General features: G+C 49.5%; 1 protein-coding gene across 1 annotated transcript; it reads left to right on the top strand.

Annotated features, from left to right (window-relative positions):
- The first annotated feature begins 5,875 nt into the window (after positions 1 to 5,875).
- LOC147684315 (three prime repair exonuclease 2-like) lies at positions 5,876 to 14,784 on the top strand. The gene is made up of 2 exons (XM_086940197.1): positions 5,876 to 5,893; positions 12,911 to 14,784. Exon 2 carries the CDS (start codon positions 12,935 to 12,937, stop codon positions 13,622 to 13,624), a length of 690 nt encoding a protein of 229 aa, XP_086796323.1. The 5' UTR covers positions 5,876 to 5,893; positions 12,911 to 12,934; the 3' UTR covers positions 13,625 to 14,784.
- The last annotated feature ends 8,254 nt before the right edge of the window (positions 14,785 to 23,038 follow it).

The raw sequence follows: 23,038 nt of genomic DNA, 5'->3' as shown, positions 1-23,038 counted from the left end.
CCTCACCCGGGGCTCCTTGGGTTGGTCTCGCCTACTTTTATGCGATCTGTCCGTCCCCGCTCTATATGACTCCAGCCATTGCCAAACTTCATCCGGAGTCTGAAAAAAGTGTGTAGAGCCATCCATTATGATCCGCAGCTTAGCCGGGTAGAGCAAGGAGTACTGGATGCCTTCTTCCCTGAGCTCCTTCTTCACCGCAAGGAACGATGCCCTGTTCTTCTGGACCGCTTGAGTGTAGTCCGGGAAGATCGTGACCTTACTGTTCTCCACCTCATACGGGCCCAACATCCTGGCCCGCTGGATGAGGAGATCCCGGTCCTTGTAGTGGAGGAGCCGCACCACCATCGGTCGGGGGGGGCGGCCAAGCCCGGCGGGCGAGCAGGCACCCGGTGAGCTCGCTCCAGGGTGAAAAAAGGAGTAAGCCCCTCCGGCGCCACCACAGTGCGGAACCAGTTCTCCATATAGGCCACCGCATCCTCCCCCTCAATTCGTTCCGGCAGGCCTACGACCCGCACGTTGTTCCGTCTATTGCGGCCTTCGGCATCCTCCGCCCTCCGCTCCAGTGAGTCCAGTCGGGCCAAAATGTCCGTGATCCTGTGCTCCGCGGTCACCACCGATGGCTTCAGGTCCAGCAACAGTTGGTCATGGTCCTTGACCCTGTCCGCCAGCTTCGCGTGATCCGCGCGTAGCAGCCCCAGGCCCGTGGCCACTTGGGCAATGTCATGGTGCAATGCTTCCTTAGTGGAGGTGATCGCATCAAGTATGGCATCCAAACGCCGGTTCAGCCGCTGTTCTTGGTCAAGCTCCGGGGAGGGACTCTCGCTCAGCCGAGTAGATGTCGCCGAGTCCCCCTCGCGACTCCCGGGCATCGGCCCTCCGATCGCCGCCATGCCAAGGTGCTGCGTCACAGGTCCAGTCTTGCGTGGACGCCCGTGGTTCCGTGCCAGTCTCCGGGCACCGGGCAGTGCAATGTCCCCACCGACTTTCTCAGGAGCAATGGCCAGGTAGACGAGCTCCGTTCCGTCACCCCCCTCCGAAGCCTGAGGGGGGAAGGATGAGTCTTAGGGCGGCGGCCAACGAAGGTCCCCAAGCTCCTGGGCGAATCAGGTCAGCGTCCCCTGGTCTCAGGACACAGCACCGCCGATCCTAGTGCCTCGGGCAGCCGAGTGCAGGAGCTCTTGCCACTCGGCAACAACTTGGCTCAGGGCTGAAGTTCGGGGCCGTCCGACCTCCTCGCCGCCATTTTCTTCGCACCCTCGGCAACACCTCGGCCGCCTCTTCTCTCGATCTTCTCGGGGCCAGCAGTCCCCCAGCGACCCTCCAATTGTGCCCAGCTGTCCCCTCACACTTCAGAGGGCAGGAACGTCGTCTTCGGGTCGCCTAGGGTCCCGAAAACAGGAGAATTAACGGGATTCAGCGCGGAGCTGCGAGCTCACGCCGCCATCCCGATCGGCGTCCAAGCCACGCCCCCCATCTATATTCTTTCTCTTAATACATTTCTCCAATCACCTCTCTGTTTTACAACATCAGAAATGTTACCTTTTATCTCAATGTTACAGATTTATTTTCACCCTTCTTTTATCTCTTTCCTTGTGCCTTCTTTCTCCTTTTTCCTCCTTTTCTGTCCTGACCTGGATCAAAGTCTCTTGAGGAAAAATAAGTCTAGGGGGCCAAAAGAGAGTGTTGTGGGAACCACTGGTACAAATTAAGCACTGGTAGATGACGCCTCTTACCATCAACAGTGGAACTTCTGCAGAGTGTGTACCTATGGGCAGGAAACATAACACTCCTTACTCACATACACTCACTGACATACCCTCATACCAGGCATTCACACACGCAGTCATACACACCCTTGTACACACACTTAGGCACTCACTCACACACTCACTCACCATCACTGAGATAGATACTCGCATACACTCACTGACATACCCTCATACCATGCATTCACACAGGCAGTCATACACACCCTTGTACACAAACTTAGGCACTCACTCACACACTCACTCACCATCACTGAGATAGATACTCACATACACTCACTGACATACCCTCATACCATGCATTCACACACGCAGTCATACACACCCTTGTACACACACTTAGGCACTCACTCACACACTCACTCACCATCACTGAGATAGATACTCGCATACACTCACTGACATACCCTCATACCATGCATTCACACACGCAGTCATACACACCCTCGTACACACACTTAGGCACTCACTCACACACTCACTCACCATCACTGAGATAGATACTCGCATACACTCACTGACATACCCTCATACCATGCATTCACACACGCAGTCATACACACCCTCGTACACACACTTAGGCACTCACTCACACACTCACTCACCATCACTGAGATAGATACTCGCATACACTCACTGACATACCCTCATACCATGCATTCACACACGCAGTCATACACACCCTTGTACACACACTTAGGCACTCACTCACACACTCACTCACCATCACTGAGATAGATACTCGCATACACTCACTGACATACCCTCATACCATGCATTCACACAGGCAGTCATACACACCCTTGTACACAAACTTAGGCACTCACTCACACACTCACTCACCATCACTGAGATAGATACTCACATACACTCACTGACATACCCTCATACCATGCATTCACACACGCAGTCATACACACCCTTGTACACACACTTAGGCACTCACTCACACACTCACTCACCATCACTGAGATAGATACTCGCATACACTCACTGACATACCCTCATACCATGCATTCACACACGCAGTCATACACACCCTCGTACACACACTTAGGCACTCACTCACACACTCACTCACCATCACTGAGATAGATACTCGCATACACTCACTGACATACCCTCATACCATGCATTCACACACGCAGTCATACACAGCCTCGTACACACACTTAGGCACTCACTCACACACTCACTCACCATCACTGAGATAGATACTCTCATACACTCACTGACATACCCTCATACCATGCATTCACACACGCAGTCATACACACCCTTGTACACACACTTAGGCACTCACTCACACACTCACTCACCATCACTGAGATAGATACTAGCATACACTCACTGACATACCCTCATACCATGCATTCACACACGCAGTCATACACACCCTCGTACACACACTTAGGCGCTCACTCACACACTCACTCACCATCACTGAGACAGATACTCACATACACTCACTGACATACCCTCATACCATGCATTCACACACGCAGTCATACACACCCTCGTACACACACTTAGGCACTCACTCACACACTCACAATCACTGAAGTAGTTACTCACACATATACTTACTGCCATTCCCTCACAACATACATTCACCCACTCATTCATACACACCCTTGCTCGCACACTTAGGCACTCAGACACACACTCACAATCACTAAGGTAGTTACACACACACTCACTGACTTACCCTCAGACCCTACATTCACCTACTCACTCATACACACCCTCCCTCACACACTTAGGTGCTCACTCGCTCAGACACTTACTCACAATCATTGAGGTAATTATTCACACATATACTCACTGACAAACTGTCACACTGTTTATTCATTCACTCATTCATACACACGCTCACTCCACACACCTAGATCCTTACTCGCTGTGCGGTAGTTACATACACTTATTGACATACCCTAAGACCTTACATTCACCCACTCACTCATACACACCCTTGCTCACACATTTAGACACTCACTCGCTCAGACGCTCACTCACCAACTGAAGTAGTTACTCACACATATACTCTCAGACCGTGCATTCACACACTGACACTCAACCTCACTTAGGCACTCACTAGGTCAGACGCTCACAAGCACTAAGGTGGTTACTCACATGCACTCATTGACATATCTTCACACCCTACATTCACCTACTCACTCATAATAAACACCCTCGCTCACACACTCACTCAATATCACTGAGGTTGTTACTCACACATACACTCAATGACCTAACCTCTCACTCTGCATTCAGCTCCTCACTCACACACACCAATGTTCACATACTTAGTCACTCACTTGCTCAGATGCTCACTCACAATCACTGCGGTAATTACTCAGCTACGATCACTGACATACCACCACACCATGACTTTAACTACTCACTCATGCACACCCTCGCTCACACACTTAGACACTCACTCGGACATTCACAATCACCTAGGGAGTTATTCACACATACACTCACTGACATACCTCACACCCTGCATTCACCTACTCACTCATGCACACCCTCGCTCACACACTTAGACACTCACTCGGACATTCACAATCACTTTAGGGAGTTTTTCACACATACACTCTCTGACATAACCTCACATCATGCTTTCAGCCACTCACTCGTACACACCCTCACTCACACTCTTAGACACAAACTTGCTTTGGCGCTCACTCTCAATCACTGACGAAGGTACTCCCACATACACTCAATGACATACCTCACACCCCGCATTCACCAACTCACTCATGCACACCCTCGCTCACACACTTAGACACTCACTCGGACATTCACAATCACTTAGGGAGTTATTCACACATATACTCTCTGACATAACCTCACATCATGCTTTCAGCCACTCACTCATACACACCCTCACTCACACACTTAGGCACTCAGTCGCTCAGACACACAATCATTTAGGTAGTTACTCACACATTCACTCACTGACACACCCTCACACCATGCATTAACCTAGTCTCTCACACACACCCTCCCTCACAGACGCAGTCACTCACTCAGACCCCCTGAGACATGAATATTGGCCTCTGTGTCTGAAGGGCGGTGTGGCCCCGGCCCCCCTGGCCTGGCAGTGGGCAGGAAGGACTGTTGTCAGGGGCAGAGGCCAGATCACACATCGCAGTGTTTTCTCTGCCACCAGGGAGTGCCAGGCCTTCTCATTGTCAGCTGGGGAGGGGCTGTTTACGGAACAAATGCCGCAAGACTAGTTCCAGTCACCTGGGAATAGGAAACCGAAAGTCTCTCCCATGTCACGACTCTGCCCATGTCACGGGGCAGGGGACCCTGTAGCGCCTCGAGTCTGCTCTGTCCTTGACCCCCGCCGTGCCCCCGCTCCCCGGGGCTCTGGGGAGCCCCCGCAGTGAGCCCCCCGTGGCCCCTCACAGCTTCCAAGGGTCGCCCTTTGCAGTGGTAAGAAGTGAAGACGGGTGGGTGTTGAGGGGCGGGGTGGGGCGCCGCCCCCCAGCCATGTCTGCTGCTGGGGGCATTGTTTCCCTCCTCCCCATGACGACGGGGTCTCCCGTGTGACACACGGTGACTCGTGCGGGGTTCCCCCCTCTTCCTGCCTCAGAATCGCTTTCATGTTATCACTAGTGACGTGTCACAAGAGGCGTGTGTGCAAGGGAGGGGCGGCCCCCCACACGACTATTTATGCTCCACGTCCCTTGACGCTTCACCTCAGCTCCTCATCTCAACTTTCCAAAGCCTGGGCCTCGGACATAGCAGTTGACCTCACCTGGACAGATCGGCTCCGCCTCTTAACCTCGCCTGCAGCTCCTGGAGCTCGGCCACTGCTCCGCCTCTTACCCTCACCTGCAGGCCCTGGAGCTCGGCCACTGCTCTGCCTCTTAACCTCACCTGCAGCTCCTGGAGCTCGGCCACTGCTCTGCCTCTTAACCTCACATGCAGCGCCTGGACCTCGGCCACAGCTCCGCCTCTTACCCTCACCTGCAGCTCCTGGAGCTCGGCCACTGCTCCGCCTCTTAACCTCACCTGCAGCGTCTGGACCTTGGGCACAGCTCTGGTGCTGAGGCACTGCTCCTGATCTTATCTGCCAGACCTTGGCCTCGGTCACCCACCGACAACCCCAGGTAAGTGTTTATTAAGTTTACCGTCTCTCATATTCCTGGTAGAGGAGTCGGACCCGGACTCTCTGAACATCGGGGGTTCTGCCTGGTTGTTGTCACCCTCCGCGATGGCATCTCCACAGCGCCTAGAAGCGGTCTGGGCTCTCAGCCCAGCCCCTGTCGCGTGTCCCAGCCCCGGCTGCTGCAGCTCCAGCTGCCGGGGGCTCGGCGGGGCAGTGTCTGGGGTCTTAGCTCCCAAACGCCCGAGTTTTTCACAGCTCTTTAAAGACCATTTGCATATTTACATGCCTTTGTAAAATGGTAAACAAGGCTTAGTCTTTTCTTCTGGTTCCAGCACCCCCTGGGCCCCCACTCTGCCTATTCCTTACATTTGGATTTTACTTTTACTGCCCTTAGTGTGAGAATGCATTTCATGAAAAGGAATATAAAGTAGGGTTGCAAACAGAGAAATGCCAGCCGTGTGTTGTTTAAAGAGCCCGCAAGGACCTCGTATTGACACTAAATCGGGGATTAAATATAATCCTAAATATTCATTTATAATGTGACTTTTCAGTCTTTGTTCCCTTTAATGATCAGTCATGGGTCATTCAGGCATCAATTAAAAGTGCTTTCTATTTATATTAAATCATTAAGGTTCAGCACTTTACAATGTAATCGCACAACAATGTTCAAAGCAGTGATCACATGAAGAGACATCCAAAGTCCAATTGTTTTTTTTTTTTTTTTGTTCAAAGGCCGTTCTTTATTACATTTTCATTAAAATCTCAAAACATCATAGCCAACACGTTTCGTCTCACACTGAGACTTCTTCAGGGCTCATTCAAGCAGAAAAGACGGTTTCAATAATTTCAATAATATCTCATGGTTCCCAGGATCAGATGAATTTTTACGCAGTGCTTGTGTCCATAATTACGGCTTGGTGACCGGCAGCATGTTCGTTCGACAGTTTCTCAGCAAAGGAGTCTATTTATATTTGCTATCCGAAGTATGCACAGATAAGTGCTGAAAATAGGCTTTAGGTGACTGCTTATTTTTGTAATGTCTGGGACCTCACCATAATGAGCTGGTAACCCTAATCACAAAACTGGAAGTTTGTTGCAGGATCAGCGCATTATTTATTTCCTCCACCCTCGATCCCGAACAGGGCCGACTGGGAACGTAAACCGGCTTTGGGGGGTTGGGGCTGGTGGGTATGGGGCAGGGAGGGGGGAGGTTGGGGTACGCGTGGAAAACACTGTAGCTGCTTTTGCTACAGGGAGCCGCTATTGCAGCACTGATACAAAACCAACCCCCTGTACCAAAAACAGCTCCCACCAGTCGAATAACCGGCCACACCCTTCGGGCCCACCAAGAAAACGCCTGGTGCCCGCTACGGACAGTCCAGCCCTGTCCCTGAATAATGCCACAATAGCAATAGTCTAACTTACATCTGAAACCCTACGCCACCGTCAATAGAGTTACTTCAAGTGTCTGGTAGTGCACCCTGCATTCAGACAACTCCCTCCTCATTCTCGCCCTTCACTTTCAAACTCACCCTGCTCTCACAGCGATCTCCATGCACTCACGCCATCACCCAGCACTCACAATGACCACACAGCACTTAAGCCACTCGCCATGAACTCACCGTTCCCCCACACTTACCCTGTGGTCACAAGAGACACCGCTCACTCTGCTCTTGCGCTGTTCACCCTGTACCTCACCCTGCAGTCACATGAGCACACCGCCTCCACAGCTTCTGTGGTCTCTGTGACCTGAGACACTGCCTTAACAACCAAGCCTGCCAGGCCTGCATGCTAGGTTTGCTGTCTCTACTCCCTGGCATACATGGTCGGTTTAACCTGTGAGATATCTCTGCTGTCTTAACAACTGAGGCTGCATGATGTATACATGGTGGGGTATATTTTTGGTGTTTTCCCCTGACTTTTTTAAATCAATGTTGCCTGAATGATCGATCTGATGCAATAGTTGAATTACACAGGTCTTACAGGCTCAGTTGTTCAGACAGCAGAACTGTTGCTCAGGTTACCGGGATCATGCCGCTGACTCTGTGAATACGGTACAGTCACTGCTCTAGGTATCAGATCATGCACTCACGTGTTTAGACAGTGTTGTCAGTCCGGTTACACAGGTCCTACAGGTTACGACGTACGACGTGAGACCTATCACTTAAGCCCTTCGATGCTCATGGCGGAACGGTTCCATCATGAGCATCGGTCACGCTGTGCTCATGACGGAACCGTTCCGTCATGACCACACCCGCGAATGGAATGTTCAGCACCTGGGGAGAATAGGCGCCGCAGGCAAGGTGTTTAACGGATCTTGCAGGCAGAAGGATCTCTAACCAGCACCACATGGAACGATACTGTGTAACAACCGAAGCAAAGGGGCCAGTCGTAAGGGGGCCAGTCGCCATGGGAGGTGACAAATTAAGAGGAGGCGGTACTAAGGAGGGACTAACAAGCCTATTTACGAATCAGGATTTAGGATGGACAATGACACAAGCCAATGGCAAAAATGGCCTGAAAGTGGGCGGAGGCTTCTTTTCCCCATTCCGCTACATCAGATCTCCAAGGCAGCGCATGCGCGCTGGCTCAGGCTCGACCTAAAAAATGAAATGTCTGTCAGAAAGGGGGTATAGAAAGATGAGGTGCACTGTTCGTGATTGGTAGTGAGGGATATTATGGAGAAGAAGGAAATGGGGTAGGGGTGCCAAAAAAGACTGTTACACCCTGCTCGGAGTCTTAGCGCCCCCCCCCCCTCCAAAGTACGGGTCTAGTTGTGCCCCATCTGGGCTACACTACATCCCTCTGTGTAATTGTACAGAGTATTTTTGTCGTGGTCATGCTAGCAGCTGGCTCTGGCAGTTCATGTAGGAAGATGACGTGTTCGACTCGTTACCACGTAGGGGCACTGAGACATAGCCCAAGTGGAGAAGTGTGGTTCAACGGTTAGAGGCAGCAGACCCTGAGGCAGAGGTCGGCCCGGGACCAGGGTTCAATTCCCGACGCGGCCGGGTGCAGGACCAATGTCAGCGGGCCCGATAAATCTCGCCTCGGTGCCACTCTAACCATGGGGTCCCACGCTGCAACTCTGGGCAATAGCTTGCTTAATCTCCACAACGGCCCCATCACCGCCGGGGATGCCTGCCTGCACCTTGGGGGTGCCCAGTAAAGGGACCATCTCACAGGGAAAGCCAGGACGGGTTCCCCAGTGGTACAGCGCTGGGACGCTCCAGGGTAACCATGCGCTCTATAAATCCAACATTCAACGTAGGGGGCAGATCCCAGGAAAAACTGCCCCCCCCGCAGAATGAGCTTTCCTACCTGCCTCAGGGGGCTCTCTCACCAGCAGTAAGCCACATTCATCGCACACGTGACGTCACTGTGACACACTCAGTGCCAAGGGACACATAACACAGGCCCTCCCAAAGGAGCAGAACCAACAGGCATTGCCGCAATGCTCAGGTAAACGCCGCCATTACAGAATGGGACGATGTGTCTAATGTACGTACGTCATAGTGCCTGATGTCACACAACGAAAAAATAACCCACTACTCGTCTGCACCCTCATTCACACCCCCTTCAAGTGAGTGAGCGTGCGAAGGGTGGTGCAAGACCGCACACACGACGTGCATACACCAGTGGTTTGAATGATGAGCGGCCGCAACAAAACCGCCTATGATCACTAGGCCTCACTCCTGGCATCCATTACCACACCACAGACCACACACAACCCCTTTACCACCACTGCCAGATAAACACACACAAGGGTTTGGGGATGGAGGCCAGGCACCCCTCTTTGGGATCACACTGCCTAGTTGCATGGACAGGCCTTCTACCGCTCTCATATGAAGCAGAGCTGCCAGGACTGGCCCTCCCCCCCCCCACCCCCTTATAGAGCATACCTGATTGGACGGCCCTCTCCCCCCTACCCCCTTATAGAGCATCCCTGATTGGACTGGCCCTCTCCCCCACCCCCTTATAGACATACCTGATTGGACTGGCCCTCTCCCCCCACCCCCTTATAGAGCATACCTGATTGGACTGGCCCTCTTGCCAAGCCCTCTACCCCCCTCTTTTGGAGCATAGATGCCAGGACCAGCCCTCTTCTGCTTCCTCTGAACGGGTGTCGATTCACCAAAATGCCGGAGGTAGCGGAAGTGACATCACATACCCGTTGACCTTAATGGCATCACAGGAAATGATATCATATGAACCCAGACCCTGCATGTCACATGTCCCTAATATCACAATAATTGAGGATTTGGGTCGGATATTAACACAAAGTAACACAAAGTTGCGCTACGTGTTGATTTGCATTATTTTGCATCAAGGGGGCATTCCATGGATGGTGCATGGGCATTCCACACAACCACCGTGGGTTTTGACGCGAATCCCTATCTACAAACATTCATAAACAGGAATTTGAACCAAGATCTTACGCCTCCTCGAGGCGGACGTACCGAGGAGAAACGTTCACATTTCTTCTTGTTTTTCCAACTTTGCATCTGTGCTGCACTGAACAGCGACTTTGGTGCCTTGTGTTAAAACATTCTAAATCTGGGCCTTAGTCTTACACAGTCTCACTCACTATCTGTCCCTGACCGCGCCCCTGCGTGCCCCCCCTTACTGGATATGCACCCCAAAAGAGAGGTTGCGTGTTCTAGACGCTCTTCTCGGCTGCCTACTCAAGGCTGCGATGGCTTACAGGACTGGCTCTAATGGACACCACTCTTGGAAGCCAGGTGGCCAGATGGGCCAATAGACATGTGCCCCACTGACGTGCCCAGCGCCCTATAAATGCAGTGGTTGGGCAGGGGCCAGGGTGGATCGGCCTCTGAATCAGGCGACAATCTTTAACTATCCAGAATCAATAAAAATGGTGCCACTGGCGTGGGGTGTAACAGTGACTAAGGTTCAGAGCCCGGGGACAGCTGTGATGTCATCTGTCATCCAGTGATATTGTTTGTCCAGCAGAGATTGCATTTACCAGGTGCTGATGTCATTAGCTGGGTTGTGTTATATGTCAAGCACTGGTTGGGTATTACGCGACAATGTCACGTGTCGAGTGCTGATGTCATTTATTATCCGATGATGTCATCTGCCGAGCACTGATACCATCTACCATCTGATAATGTCATCGGCTGAGCTCTGATGTCACCTATCATCTGATGATGTCATTGGCTGAGCCCGGATGTCACCTATCATCTGATGATGTCATCGGCTGAGCTCTGATGTCACCTATCATCTGATGATGTTATCGGCTGAGCACTTATGTCATCTGATGATGTCATCTTCTGAGCACTGATGTCATTTGGTGAGCACTAATGTCACCTATCATCTGATAATGTAATCGGCTGTGCACTTGGGTCATCTGATGATGTCATCTGCTGAGCACTGATGTCGTCTGATGATGTCATCTGCTGAGCACTGATGTCGTCTGATGATGTCATTTGGTGATCACTGTTGTCAGCTATTATCTGATGATGTCATCTGCTGAGCACTGATGTCATCTGATGATGTCATCGGCTGAGCCCTGATGTCACCTATCATCTGATGTGACCTGCTGAGCACTGATGTCATTTATGATGTAATTTGCAGAGCAGTAACATCAATCAATCATGGTTTATATAGCGCGACTACTCACCCGTGAGGGTCTCAAGGCTCTGTACAGTGATGTCACCGGATGTGTGTTGGGTCCATCCCTCAGCGCCAGGCTTCCTATATTCCACAACTTTCATTTAGATCTTTGAGAATCGAGAGGACAAGAAAGTGAGTGTTTCTTTGGATAAGGAGGCCCGACTCGGTGAACAAGCTGCACCCTCCAGGGCAAGTGTGACCCCGGGGGAGAGAGTTCACCTTCCCAGAGTGGAGACTATGGTAGGGAGAGCTGTGGAGACCTGATGTGGGGGTTTAAAGGACGTCAGCATAGAATGGAAGCTAGGAACTTGTAGTCAGCATTTGAAGGGCATTAAAAAACGTAAGGAAGCGGTGATGCTGTGCACAATAGCAGCAAATAAGGTCGGGCATGGGCAGAGGTGTGGCTAAAAAAGCTAAATATTCTGTAACTTTTTTGGTCTTATCTTCAGATGCACAGATAAAATAACACAACTTAAATGTAAAATAAATGCAAGTTAAGTTAATCAGTGGGAAATGCACCATCGTACTTTATGAAACCTCTATTAGCCTGTGCACGGCAGAGGTCTGTGTCTGTAACCAGAGAGACATGAAACTGATCCTGGTTGGAGCGGTGGAGAATAGGTAGGGGCTAACACAGGCCCCTAGCCCCTGAGGTGCAGGGGCTTGTGTTACGCCTCTTTAAAAAGCACACACTTCCCCCTCAGCTGGTGACTCCTTTCAAACACCACTCAAAAACATACACGTGTCATCAGGAAGGGTCAAGTGATTCCATTAATCGAAGCCAATACCGGCTTTGGAGCTCCCTTAACATTTTCAAATTGACACGTTGTGCACATTTACATTTCTTTCAGGCTGCAGGCACCCTGGCAGGAAGGCTTGTTTAGCTGTCTGCCAGCCTTCGGTTTCACAGCACACAAGACTCCCTGCCCTACACTGCAGCTGAAACATTTTAGCTCTCGGAATGAACCGTCCCGGGACAGTTGTTTTTCACAGACAGTAGGAGAACTGTTGTCCTTAAATTAACTCTTTAAGTGCGCCCATCAGCCAACGGCCATCACGAGAACTACCTCGGTAGTGCTGCGCACGTCGTTGGCTGACGCGGCCCCGCCCACATAACGGAACGCCCGCACCGCGGCGGAATTGCCGCAGCAGTTAAGGCGTTAAACAAGTATGGGCACGTTGTGCCTTTCCGATTCCCCTCACTTCGATCACTGCTTGTAGTACACCTCCCTAGTTCATTGCAGATTTCTCTATTTTTAGATGATTTGATTCGTTTCAGAAACATTTGGTGTCTCATTCGGCCACATAAATGATCACTAATCTTTCAGAAAACAAGTGTCTGTAATGCATATGTATAATTCAGTGTTTGGTTTTGTTTCAGAGCACGCGCTCCAGTGACGCCACAATGACCACGGCCTTCAAGACGTTCGTCTTCATGGACCTGGAGGGCACAGGCCTGATGGACACCCTGCCCAAGGTCACCGAGCTGTGCCTGGTGGCCGTGCACCGCTCCGCCCTGGAGAACCCGCTGCGGGACCAGGCTGGGGTCCTGCTGCCACCCCGCATCCAGGACAAGCTGTGCCTGTGCGTGGACCCCGGCAAGAGTCTGGGTGCGCATGCTGCAGAGATCACGGGCCTCAGCAACCGCACGCTGCAGAGCAATGAGAAGCGGGCCTTCGACGCCTCCACGGCCGCCATTGTACGCAACTTCCTGCTCCGCCAGGCCCAGCCCATCTGCCTGGTGGCCCATGGTGGCGACCGCTATGACTTCCCGCTGCTGAAGGCCGAGCTGCTGTTCCAGGCAGCTGACCTCCCAACTACCTCGATCTACTGCATGGACCAGTGGAGGGCGGTGAAAGGCCTGGACGAGAGGCGGCGGGCCGTGCCACGTGTCATCAAGGGCTACTACACGCTGGAGGGCATCTACCGCCGCTTCTACCACCAGGAGCCCAAGGCCAGTCACTCTGCCGAGGGGGACGTGCTCACCCTGCTCATGGTCTTCCTCTACGAAGCCAAGGAGCTCCTGAAGTGGTCGCGTGTACACAGCCGCAGGTGGGACCTCATAGCTCCCATGTACAGAAACATCAAGGGGTGAGCCAAGAAACCTGAGGGCACCGTGGGAGGAGACTACTTCATCCACCCAAAAACATTCCCATGGACCCTCTTGGGCAAATGGTGGCACGACAGGCGTAGCAACGGGAGGATCCCAGGGACGCAAGGTGGGTTTGAAGTGTCGATGATCAATGTGTCCTGTAATTCACACTAATTCTCGCATATCTTGAGTGAAGACTCTTCAGTACACTCTAAAAATTGACTTCTCTACATCTACCTTGGCACTGCGTGGACGACCAACACCAATGGGGCTTGCAGCCATTGGGGGTGGGGTGCAGGGCTGAACTGTTTCATTCCTTGTCATTGGTCACATGCTGTGCTGTAGTACGACTAGGGCCACTAGAATTACGCAGCAAGGGAGGACCAAATTATGCCGCAGAGTTGACTAAATTATGCAGCATGAAAAGGCAAATAATGTAGTGTATTGCCGCCCATTTTATGTTGGTATTATTTTTTAGGAATGTTTACATATGTTAACATTTTCTGGGCATGCTTTCATCCTATTAGTACAGATTTCACACCTAACTATAGAAATAAGCAACAAGAAATGTGTCCAGTCAACCTTCATGAAGGGCCTTCCACCGAACTGCAACATGCGTTGCTGTGTTTTTGTTAACTTTTGAACCATTTGAAGTAGAAACAATTTGCTGAAATCTGAATTATGCAGCAGAAGATGGATGTGTTAAATTCATAACTGTGCAGAAAACGCAGCCGCAAAATTCGCATAATTCCTGTGGCAGTGAGTATGATGCTTAAGGAAACATGGTTTGGCTCCACACGCAACGCAACCAAACTCTGCCCTACAAAAGTCAGCAGACATTCAACTACTTCCGGGGCACGCACACAGACTGCAGCCAAGGGTGCAATGCAAGGGTGCCAACTGCTGGTCTCCGCTCCTGGGGCGAGTTCCTCTTGACGGCTTCACAAATCCACAAGCTAAACCACTACTGTTCTTAGGGTACCTTCTTTTTACACCAGAACTTTGTCACAAAGTTCTTTTTTTAGCACTTTGAACTGTTGTCTTTAACTGGGGATATCTGCCTGTGATTGGATGGTTTTGCATCCAGTTCCTGTGTAAATGTTTGTCTGTCAGATCATGCATGTTTGTGATTACAAGATAATGACAATAAAGAAAAAACAATTCCCAGGTGAGAAATGTGTCTTGCTTTCCTCGTTGTCTGATATATTGTAACAGTCACCTGTGGGTGAAAGAGTCCTGTGTGGGACAGGAATGGTGTCTTTGGACCAGGACTCACCGGCAGGGGGCCCCTGGCTCTCCTCTGAGGCAGCTGGGAGAAGTCCAGTGGATGAACCAACCTATCAGGAAACAGCCAGCACACTGGGTGCTGCAGGGAATATGTGACGTTACAATGCATACCATTCCATCACATGCCGTTGCAACGCCAACCTTTTACCCTGATTTTCTGTCGGGGGAGCACTGGAGGTTGGAATAGATTAATTTTCTATTCCAACTCCAGTGTGTGCAACAGTAGGGAAGGGGTTGGAGTTAAATTCAACACCTTCTACCCACTGCTGCACACCTTTTTTGTTACAACAGCAGGCCAAGTATTAGCATGTGTTGTAATGGTTGCGTAGTAAAGGCTGTTTCCCGCTGCAGGACACCCCCTACGTCTCTCGTTTCCAGCCCCCTCCCAATGCCAGGGGCATGGGGACCAGTGTGGCACGCATTCCTGGGCCTGAATGAATGAATAAATGAAACCAGCATTTATACAGCACAACTGTCACTCCCAGGGTAGAATCCCGGTGCTAGGCGGTAGAGAAAATTCAGAGGTCATAACAGTTAGTCCAAAGAAGCCCAAAATCATATCAACCGGATGATGCCTTCAGTGGAGTTGCTGAATTAGAGAATACACATATAGTCAGAGGCTGCGAAGAGCCGGGTCTTCAGAACTTTCCTGAAAAGGGATTCAGAGTCAATGTGTCTCACCTGAATGGGAAGATAATTCCAGGCCTTGGTCCCAAAAAAGCAAAGGATCTGCCTCCTTCAGTCTTAAGCCTAAAAGTCGGAGGTTTACGAAGGTCGGCTGATGATGACCTCAGAATCCGAGAGGTAGCGTAATGAGTGAATCCGGCAGTAAGGTACTTTGGTCCTAATGCTCTCCGGGCTCCAAAGGTGAGCAGGCGGATTCTAAACCAAACCCTCTTGTGTATTGGCAGCCAATGGAGTGTTTAGGAGTTGTGATTCCGATGACCGACGTGGTAGTTTTAGCTCCAGCCGAGCAGCAGCGTGTTATACTCCCTGTAGTTTGTGAAGAATGTGTTCAGCGGTACCTGCATATAGACTACTGCAATAGCCCAATCTGGACGTCATCAATGTGAATGCCACTGCTTTTCTTGCAGAAAAAGAAAGGTGGTCAAAGACTTTTTTAGTGATTTTTTAGGTTAAAACACATTCCTGCCAAAGCTTGTGGGTGGAACGATACGGAGGAATCACATTTCATGCCCAGGGTTTTTACTACCTCACGATATTAGGTGGGGGGGCAGAATTAGGCCTCCATAACGTAGGGTCAAAAGTGAGGTCCTTGATTAAAAGCAGAATCTCCGTCTTGTTGGTGTTACACTTCAGGTGGTTAGTTTGCGTCCACCGAACAACCTCCGTTAAACATTGTTTAAAATTCATCTCAGATCCAATGGATTCCAACCAGCTAAGACCGGATGCGAGATGCCGCACTTTTTGATCTGCTGTGGTAATATGTCACGGGAGATGGTATGAAGTGCAGCTGATAGATCTAATAGGATCAGCGCAGCATTCTTCCGCATCTAAAGTTAACGTTAGAGTATCTGCAACCTCGAGCCGAGGAGACTCCATAGAGTGCGTGGGTCGGAGCCCGACGGCGCAGGATGGAGGAGGGTGGCCGCTTCCAAGAATGACATTCATTGGCAATCCACCAATTTTGCTGTGATTTTACTAAGGCCAGGAAGTAATGAGATGGGTCAAAGGTTAGAGAGAGTTGAAGGCGCTGCTACTTTCTTTTTATGAAGGGGTTTAATGGCAGCAAATTTCCAATCTTTAGGGACCTTTGTAGTGGACAATGGAGAGTTTACCATCTTATTAATCCCTGGATTCCCAATGTCTACCATTGTGGGAAGGATGTATGGCGGACAGGCATCAAAAGGGGATCCAGATTTGAAAAATAAGAAAGCTTGACGGGACTGAGCTAAACTAAAACTCTGAAAAGCTTGAAGAGAAGCTCCCACCGGAAAAAGGGTTTTTTCTAAATCGACATGTAAAAGCAGAGTTGAACTAAACTCACATTGAGTGTTGCGGATTTCTTCATCAAACAATGAGGAGATGAGGTTATATAGAGTTTGTGAGGGTGGGATCTCTTTAGTCATAGCTTTCAGTTGTAAAATGGATTTAGCAATTGAGAAAATAGATTTGTGATCATGTTCGGCTCCATTCGAGCTACTTTAAAAAGTCAGCCTTTTTGCTATCTTAATCTGGCCGTGATAGGTCTTCAAGACCAGTCTCAACTGGCCTAAGTCGTCTGCCTCGTATGCTCTCCTCCACTTCCGCTCTAACTGCTTGCAGCGGAGCTGGTGGTCGCTAAAGCCTGGGTGTACCAGGGGCTGCGGGCTGAGGAGTCTGTTTTCTCTTTACTGGTCTTTCCGGGGCTAATTTATCGGTGACCTGAATTTTTCCATGTCTTGAAAGCTAGAAAATCCTCTGTTACCTTTCCTGACAAGGTGGGTATAAAGGCTCATGCACAGGTAGGCAACTTCGGGTGGGTCGACAGGTTAAAGCATTTGCAAACGTTTTGTGGGGCTGAGTCTACGGGGACAGGAAGCTGCTTAGATGACTGCAAGTGTGTGCTAAAAGGGATCAACATGTGATCAGACCAGGTCTGCCAGAAAGGGCGTTCAACTATCAGATAAAACAAATGAGAACAAATCCCATCTAGAGTGCGCGTGGGTACGGTTACCAACTGATGGAGCCCAAACGCACTTAACGTGTTCATAAAATTGACTACATTTAGATCATTGCTACATTGCAAATGAAGGTTAAAATCTCCTAGGATAGTAAAATTCACATAACCAAGAACATGGGGGTCTAGTGCTTCCCATGAAGACGTACAACAACTAACTCTTGGACCCGGGGGCTGAAAAAATAAACCCTCCTGCAATCGACAAGGAGGGACTAAGCTTAAAACAAAATCCAAAACCTTCTGGCCCTTTCCGGTACTCTGGATCAAAGTCCAGCATTGGAGGGAGTCATGATGGTTAATTGCCAGCCCCCTCCGCGTGGATTCATTCTATCCTGTCAGAATGGTGTGTCCCGAAGGTAAGGCATGAACACCGTCTGGAGGACCCCACTCTTTTATTATGATTCGGCCATGAAAAGAAGGTCCACAGAAGATCAAGGAGTAGAGAGAGCGGGCATTCGTAAGATTGCCAGATGGCAAATGTTCTTCCTGAGTTTTTAGTAAAGGGAAACAAAAGGTCGGGAAGTATCCCGAAACGTCTCTCTCCAGAACTTCTGTTGCCAATGGGAGCGAAGGCAGCTGTCCTGTCCTGCCTCTCAGGGGTCACCAGGAGTGGCTCTGGAGGAGTGTGAGGGGTCAGAAGAGCCTAGGTGGCATTCACAAGGGGCTGACTGTCACCCAATGGGCAAGAGGTAAACACATTAAACTCCGCTTGGAAGGGCCGCCTAACCTCCTTGGTCTGTCTCCCAGCATGCCTCAGGGTCCTACCTGGAAAGGGGGAGGGTGAGGAGTGTGCTCAGAGGGAGGGAAACCTGACTCTGGGTGGAGGACGCCAGGACCTCTTTGCTGCAGATTGAATTATCCACAGGGTCTCCTGGCTCAGGAGGGGAGGGGCCCAAGTTACTGTCTCTAACCATAGGCAGCGCCATGGCAGAGGTCCGGCACATGCTGAATGTCTTGTAGTGATATTGCATGTAGACTGTCGTTCTTTTAAAGTTCCAGCATGGCTGCCACATTTAGAACCAATGGGTCGGCCATCTTGGAATGGTAAAACAATGATACAGTGTGGACAAAAGCTTTCCATAAGGGTTCCCTGGTTTAGAGGAAACGGCCACACTGGGTGCGGAGCACTGAGGATGACATGAGTGACAAACAAGCAGCCTATTAGCACCGCGGAGGGAGTTGTCATATCCTCCTATGAAAAATTAAAACAAAAAAAGAAGAGAAGCAAAACAATGAAAGGGGAACTATAAAAGGACAAAAAATTAAAACTAAAGGAGTGGCCCACCAGTCCATGCACGGAAGCGCACTCGTTTCCAGGTGGATGTGAACATCTGATCAGTAAACGCCGCCGTATTCAAAGGTCAAGATAAACAAGTCCTGGTGTGGACTGAACCATTACCCCATACAGGGCACGGTCACCGATGGAAGCAGAGTCTAAATGGCACTCGGACAGACCAATGGCGGAACAGCGCTGACCCAGAGGCCCTCTATGTATCTGCGTGGATAGATAGATTTACATATATGGATGTATGGATGATTTAAAGATTTTTTTTATATATTTTTTTTTATTACAGGATCCTGGAGCAGAGCTAAACCTGTCTGGCCTTCTGAAGAGATTCGAGCTCGAATGATTACAGTGGGATCTTGTACCTCTACGGTTTGTCTGAGGCAGTAACCAACATTAAAAGTCTTCCCTACAAAAGTAATGTGTGACATTTCATGTAACAAAAGACCTATTTATAGGTATTAATGCCGAGTAATCCACCCTAAAAGCATATAGAACTGAACATATTCTTTTTCCCAATAAATATTTCCAGTGTCCTCCTTTAGCATAGCCAGTTATAATAAAGAGCTCAGACCTGTGGCTTTTGAAGTATCTTTTCTAGTGAACCCATCAGGCCTGCAGCTGTTACCATTGGCTTGTCACCAGAAGCCACTCGGGCCTACTGTACTGAGCAAACGCTTTCCCACAAGGCAACCATCAGGTGCACAGTGATAGCATTGCAAGTATGAAGACAGTTTAAGTTGGCATAAAAATAGGCAACACCTTTCAATAAGGACTAACAACAATCATCACGTGAAAAACTTCTACTCACAGGGGTTGTCGGGGTCTGAGGCCAAGACCCTCACCCACTATGGTCAATAACTGCCTGCAGCCTGTACAGAGCATTGTAACAATTCACTGGTAGAAGCCTATTGGCTTTAGCAAATGTTTTTCACAAAAGACACAAGCTCACTGCTGTCGTCATGGCTTTTCATCTTCAACAGACCACACCTACGGCGTTTGCCTCACTTTTCTCTGCACCTTAATCGGGTCTGTCACGGTTGTCGTTTGCGTGTCATCATAACCAACTCAGGCCTACTGCTCTGAGCACGCGCTTTCCTAAAAGGCCACCACCAGGTGCGTAGTGGTAAAAATTACAAATGTAAACAAAATTACAGTTACTAAGCAAAATTCTCTCTCTCCCAAGCAAGCTTACCAAGGATTTTAGTGGCGCGTATCTTTTATTTCCATGGTTGGTTCAGGTAGGCCATCAACGCCAAAACTCCTGCCTACGATGGGATCTGTGAGATGCCCTGAAGCAGAATCCCTGCGCTCAGGCCTTCACACACTATAATAACAATTCACCCTTAAGAACCTCCTGCCTTTAATACTTGCTTTTCACAATAAAGTAGGTCAGACCTGCTGGTATTTTCATGACTTTGTATAATAAACCTATAGGATCTGGCGTGACCTTTCCCAATTCATGGATAAGGTCAACAGTCTTTACCATTGGCTGGATAAGGTCAATAGTCTGTACCATTGGCTTGATAAGGTCAATAGCCTTTACCATTGGCTGGATAAGGTCAACAGTCTTTACCATTGGCTGGATAAGGTCAATAGTCTTTACCATTGGCTGGATAAGGTCAACAGTCTTTGCCATTGGCTGGATAAGGTCAACAGTCTTTACCATTGGCTGGATAAGGTCAATAGCCTTTACCATTGGCTGGATAAGGTCAACAGTCTTTACCATTGGCTGGATAAGGTCAATAGCCTTTACCATTGGCTGTACATCACACCCAATGCAGGGCTATTCAAGCGCATATGAAGTGGCAACCATCATGCATTTAGTGTTAAAATTACAAATACATAGAAAAATACAGTTTGAAAAGGAACATACAAGCCCTTTCAAGTGGACACACGGAGTCCCCACAGAGGCTTGGGGACTTTCAGAAATGCTTTCCACGATACACAAGCCAGATGTAGGTAAATCTCATTTACCGATTCATAAATACCGAATTTTACCGATTCGGTATTTATGAATCTGTAAATGAGATGTAGGTAAAAATTCGGTATTTTTGGCCAAATCGGTAAGATTCGGTATTTACCGATTGGGTAAATACCAAATCGGTATTTGCTATTGAATCCTATGGGCCTTGAAGCCCATAGGATTCAATAGCAAATACCGATTCGGTATTTACCGAATCGGTAAAAATACCGAATTGCTAAGGGTGACAGGGTGTCACTTTGACACCCTGTTGCACCCCTGTAACTGGCTTTTGCGCCATGTGGCACACATACATGCCCTTAGGGCATGTCTGTGTGCCACATGGCACAGGTGTACATGCACAGATGTGCATGTACACAAGAATTCGTAATTTACCATGCAATTGTATTGCATGGTAAATACCGAATTCTAAAGGCCCTGTAGCACTGTTAGAAGTGCTACCTACATCACAAAATAAATTTTCGGTATTTTTACCGAATGGTAAATTTACTGAATCGGTAAAATGTACAGAATCGGTAAATTTACCGATTCTGTAATTTTACCGATTCGGTAAAATTACCGATTCGGTAAAGTTACCGAAAATGTACGTTTTTTTGACCCTACATCTCCATAGCCCTTTACCGGTCGGAAACGGCCGAAAATCGGTATTTTCGGCCGTTTCCGACCGGTAAAGGGCTACCTACATTTTGTCATAACTTTTCAAAATACACCGCTAGGACCTAAGACACCGGACATAACGTTCTCCAGGGGCCCAATCAGGCCTACAGCTTGTCACCGTAACTATTTCAGGCACACTCGGTCGAGCGTACGTTTTTCCTCAATGGACCCATAAGATACACAACGCAGACATTAGAAACGTATACACAATTACAGCAGGTCAGCAAAATACTATCCATCCTCACAGGGTTAAACAAAGGTTCTCTCAGAGCATTCTTTCTGCGTCCCTGGTTTGTCACTGGCTAACCAACGCCCAAACGATGGCCTACCGTGGTAATCTGTGATGTTCTGTGTAATAAAAGGCCCCTCTGTAGCCTTTAATACAGAGTAATAACAATCTATAATAAGGCTTAAATGCCTATTGACTTTAACATACGCTTTTTACTCTAACAATGTCAGGCCTGCGGCTTTCATTATTACATTTAACAATAAACAGATCAGGCCTGGAGACATGAATATTAACTTGAAACCATAACTGACCCTTCTCGAGCGTCAGCATTACTAGCAGCCAGATAGTGCGATACGAACAGTCTTTTCAGTAGAAGCACGACAGCCATGCTGAGGGCCACGCATCGCGGGTTAATCTAACGCATGTTAGTGATATACCCGCATCGGTGCAAGAGTCGACATCATCACACACATGCAGGGCCAAGCCGAGCAAATACACCGCGCCTCTCTCCTTCGGCTGCTTGCAAGAAACATGCGCCATGGTCGTCCGGTTACAAAAGAAAGTAATGCCAGTGGCGGCTGCCATGTACAGAGACGGTGAGCCGGGGCACGAGGGACGCCAAAAGTAAAACACTCACCTTGAGGTGTGACGCAACTCCCTCCTCCACTGCGTCTCTCTTCCGCGGGACCCAGCCAACTCCCCTAACCAATCCTGGATCTGTTCTCACCGGCCTGAGAGCGCCAGGATTAGTTGGAGCGGCCTCTTACAGCGCTCTCAGGAGCAATGGAGCCCTGCGCTTTCTCTAACCCAAGAAGTTTAAAATGTGCATGTACGGCTGGCCGTCGCAAGATGGCCGGCCAAAGAAACATGTGCATTTTAAAGCGCACAGATCCCTGCTGCTGCCACTCAGCAGTACTGGCCCCACCCTGCCCTGACACTTAGGGCCCGATGTAGGTGGCCTTTACCGGTCGGTAACGGCCGATTTCGGCCGTTACCGACCGGTAAATGGGTCAATGAGATGTAGGGGGACCTTGTTTACCGATTCGGTATATTTACCGAATCGGTAAAGTTACCGAATCTGTAAAATACCGAATCGGTATTCATACCGATTCGGTATTTTACATATGTAGGTGGGACTCTTCTGAGTCCCAGAGGCCTTACAGAATCGGTATTTTACCATGAAATAAAACCTCATGGTAAAATACCGATTCCGGTGTGCATGCACATGTGTGCATGCACACCTATGCCATGTGACAGGCAGACCTGCCCTTAGGGCATGTATGCCTGCCACATGG

Source organism: Lissotriton vulgaris, chromosome 10, assembly GCF_964263255.1.
Source record: "Lissotriton vulgaris chromosome 10, aLisVul1.2, whole genome shotgun sequence".
NCBI lineage: Eukaryota > Metazoa > Chordata > Amphibia > Caudata > Salamandridae > Lissotriton > Lissotriton vulgaris.
This window is presented reverse-complemented; position numbering and strand designations above follow the sequence as displayed.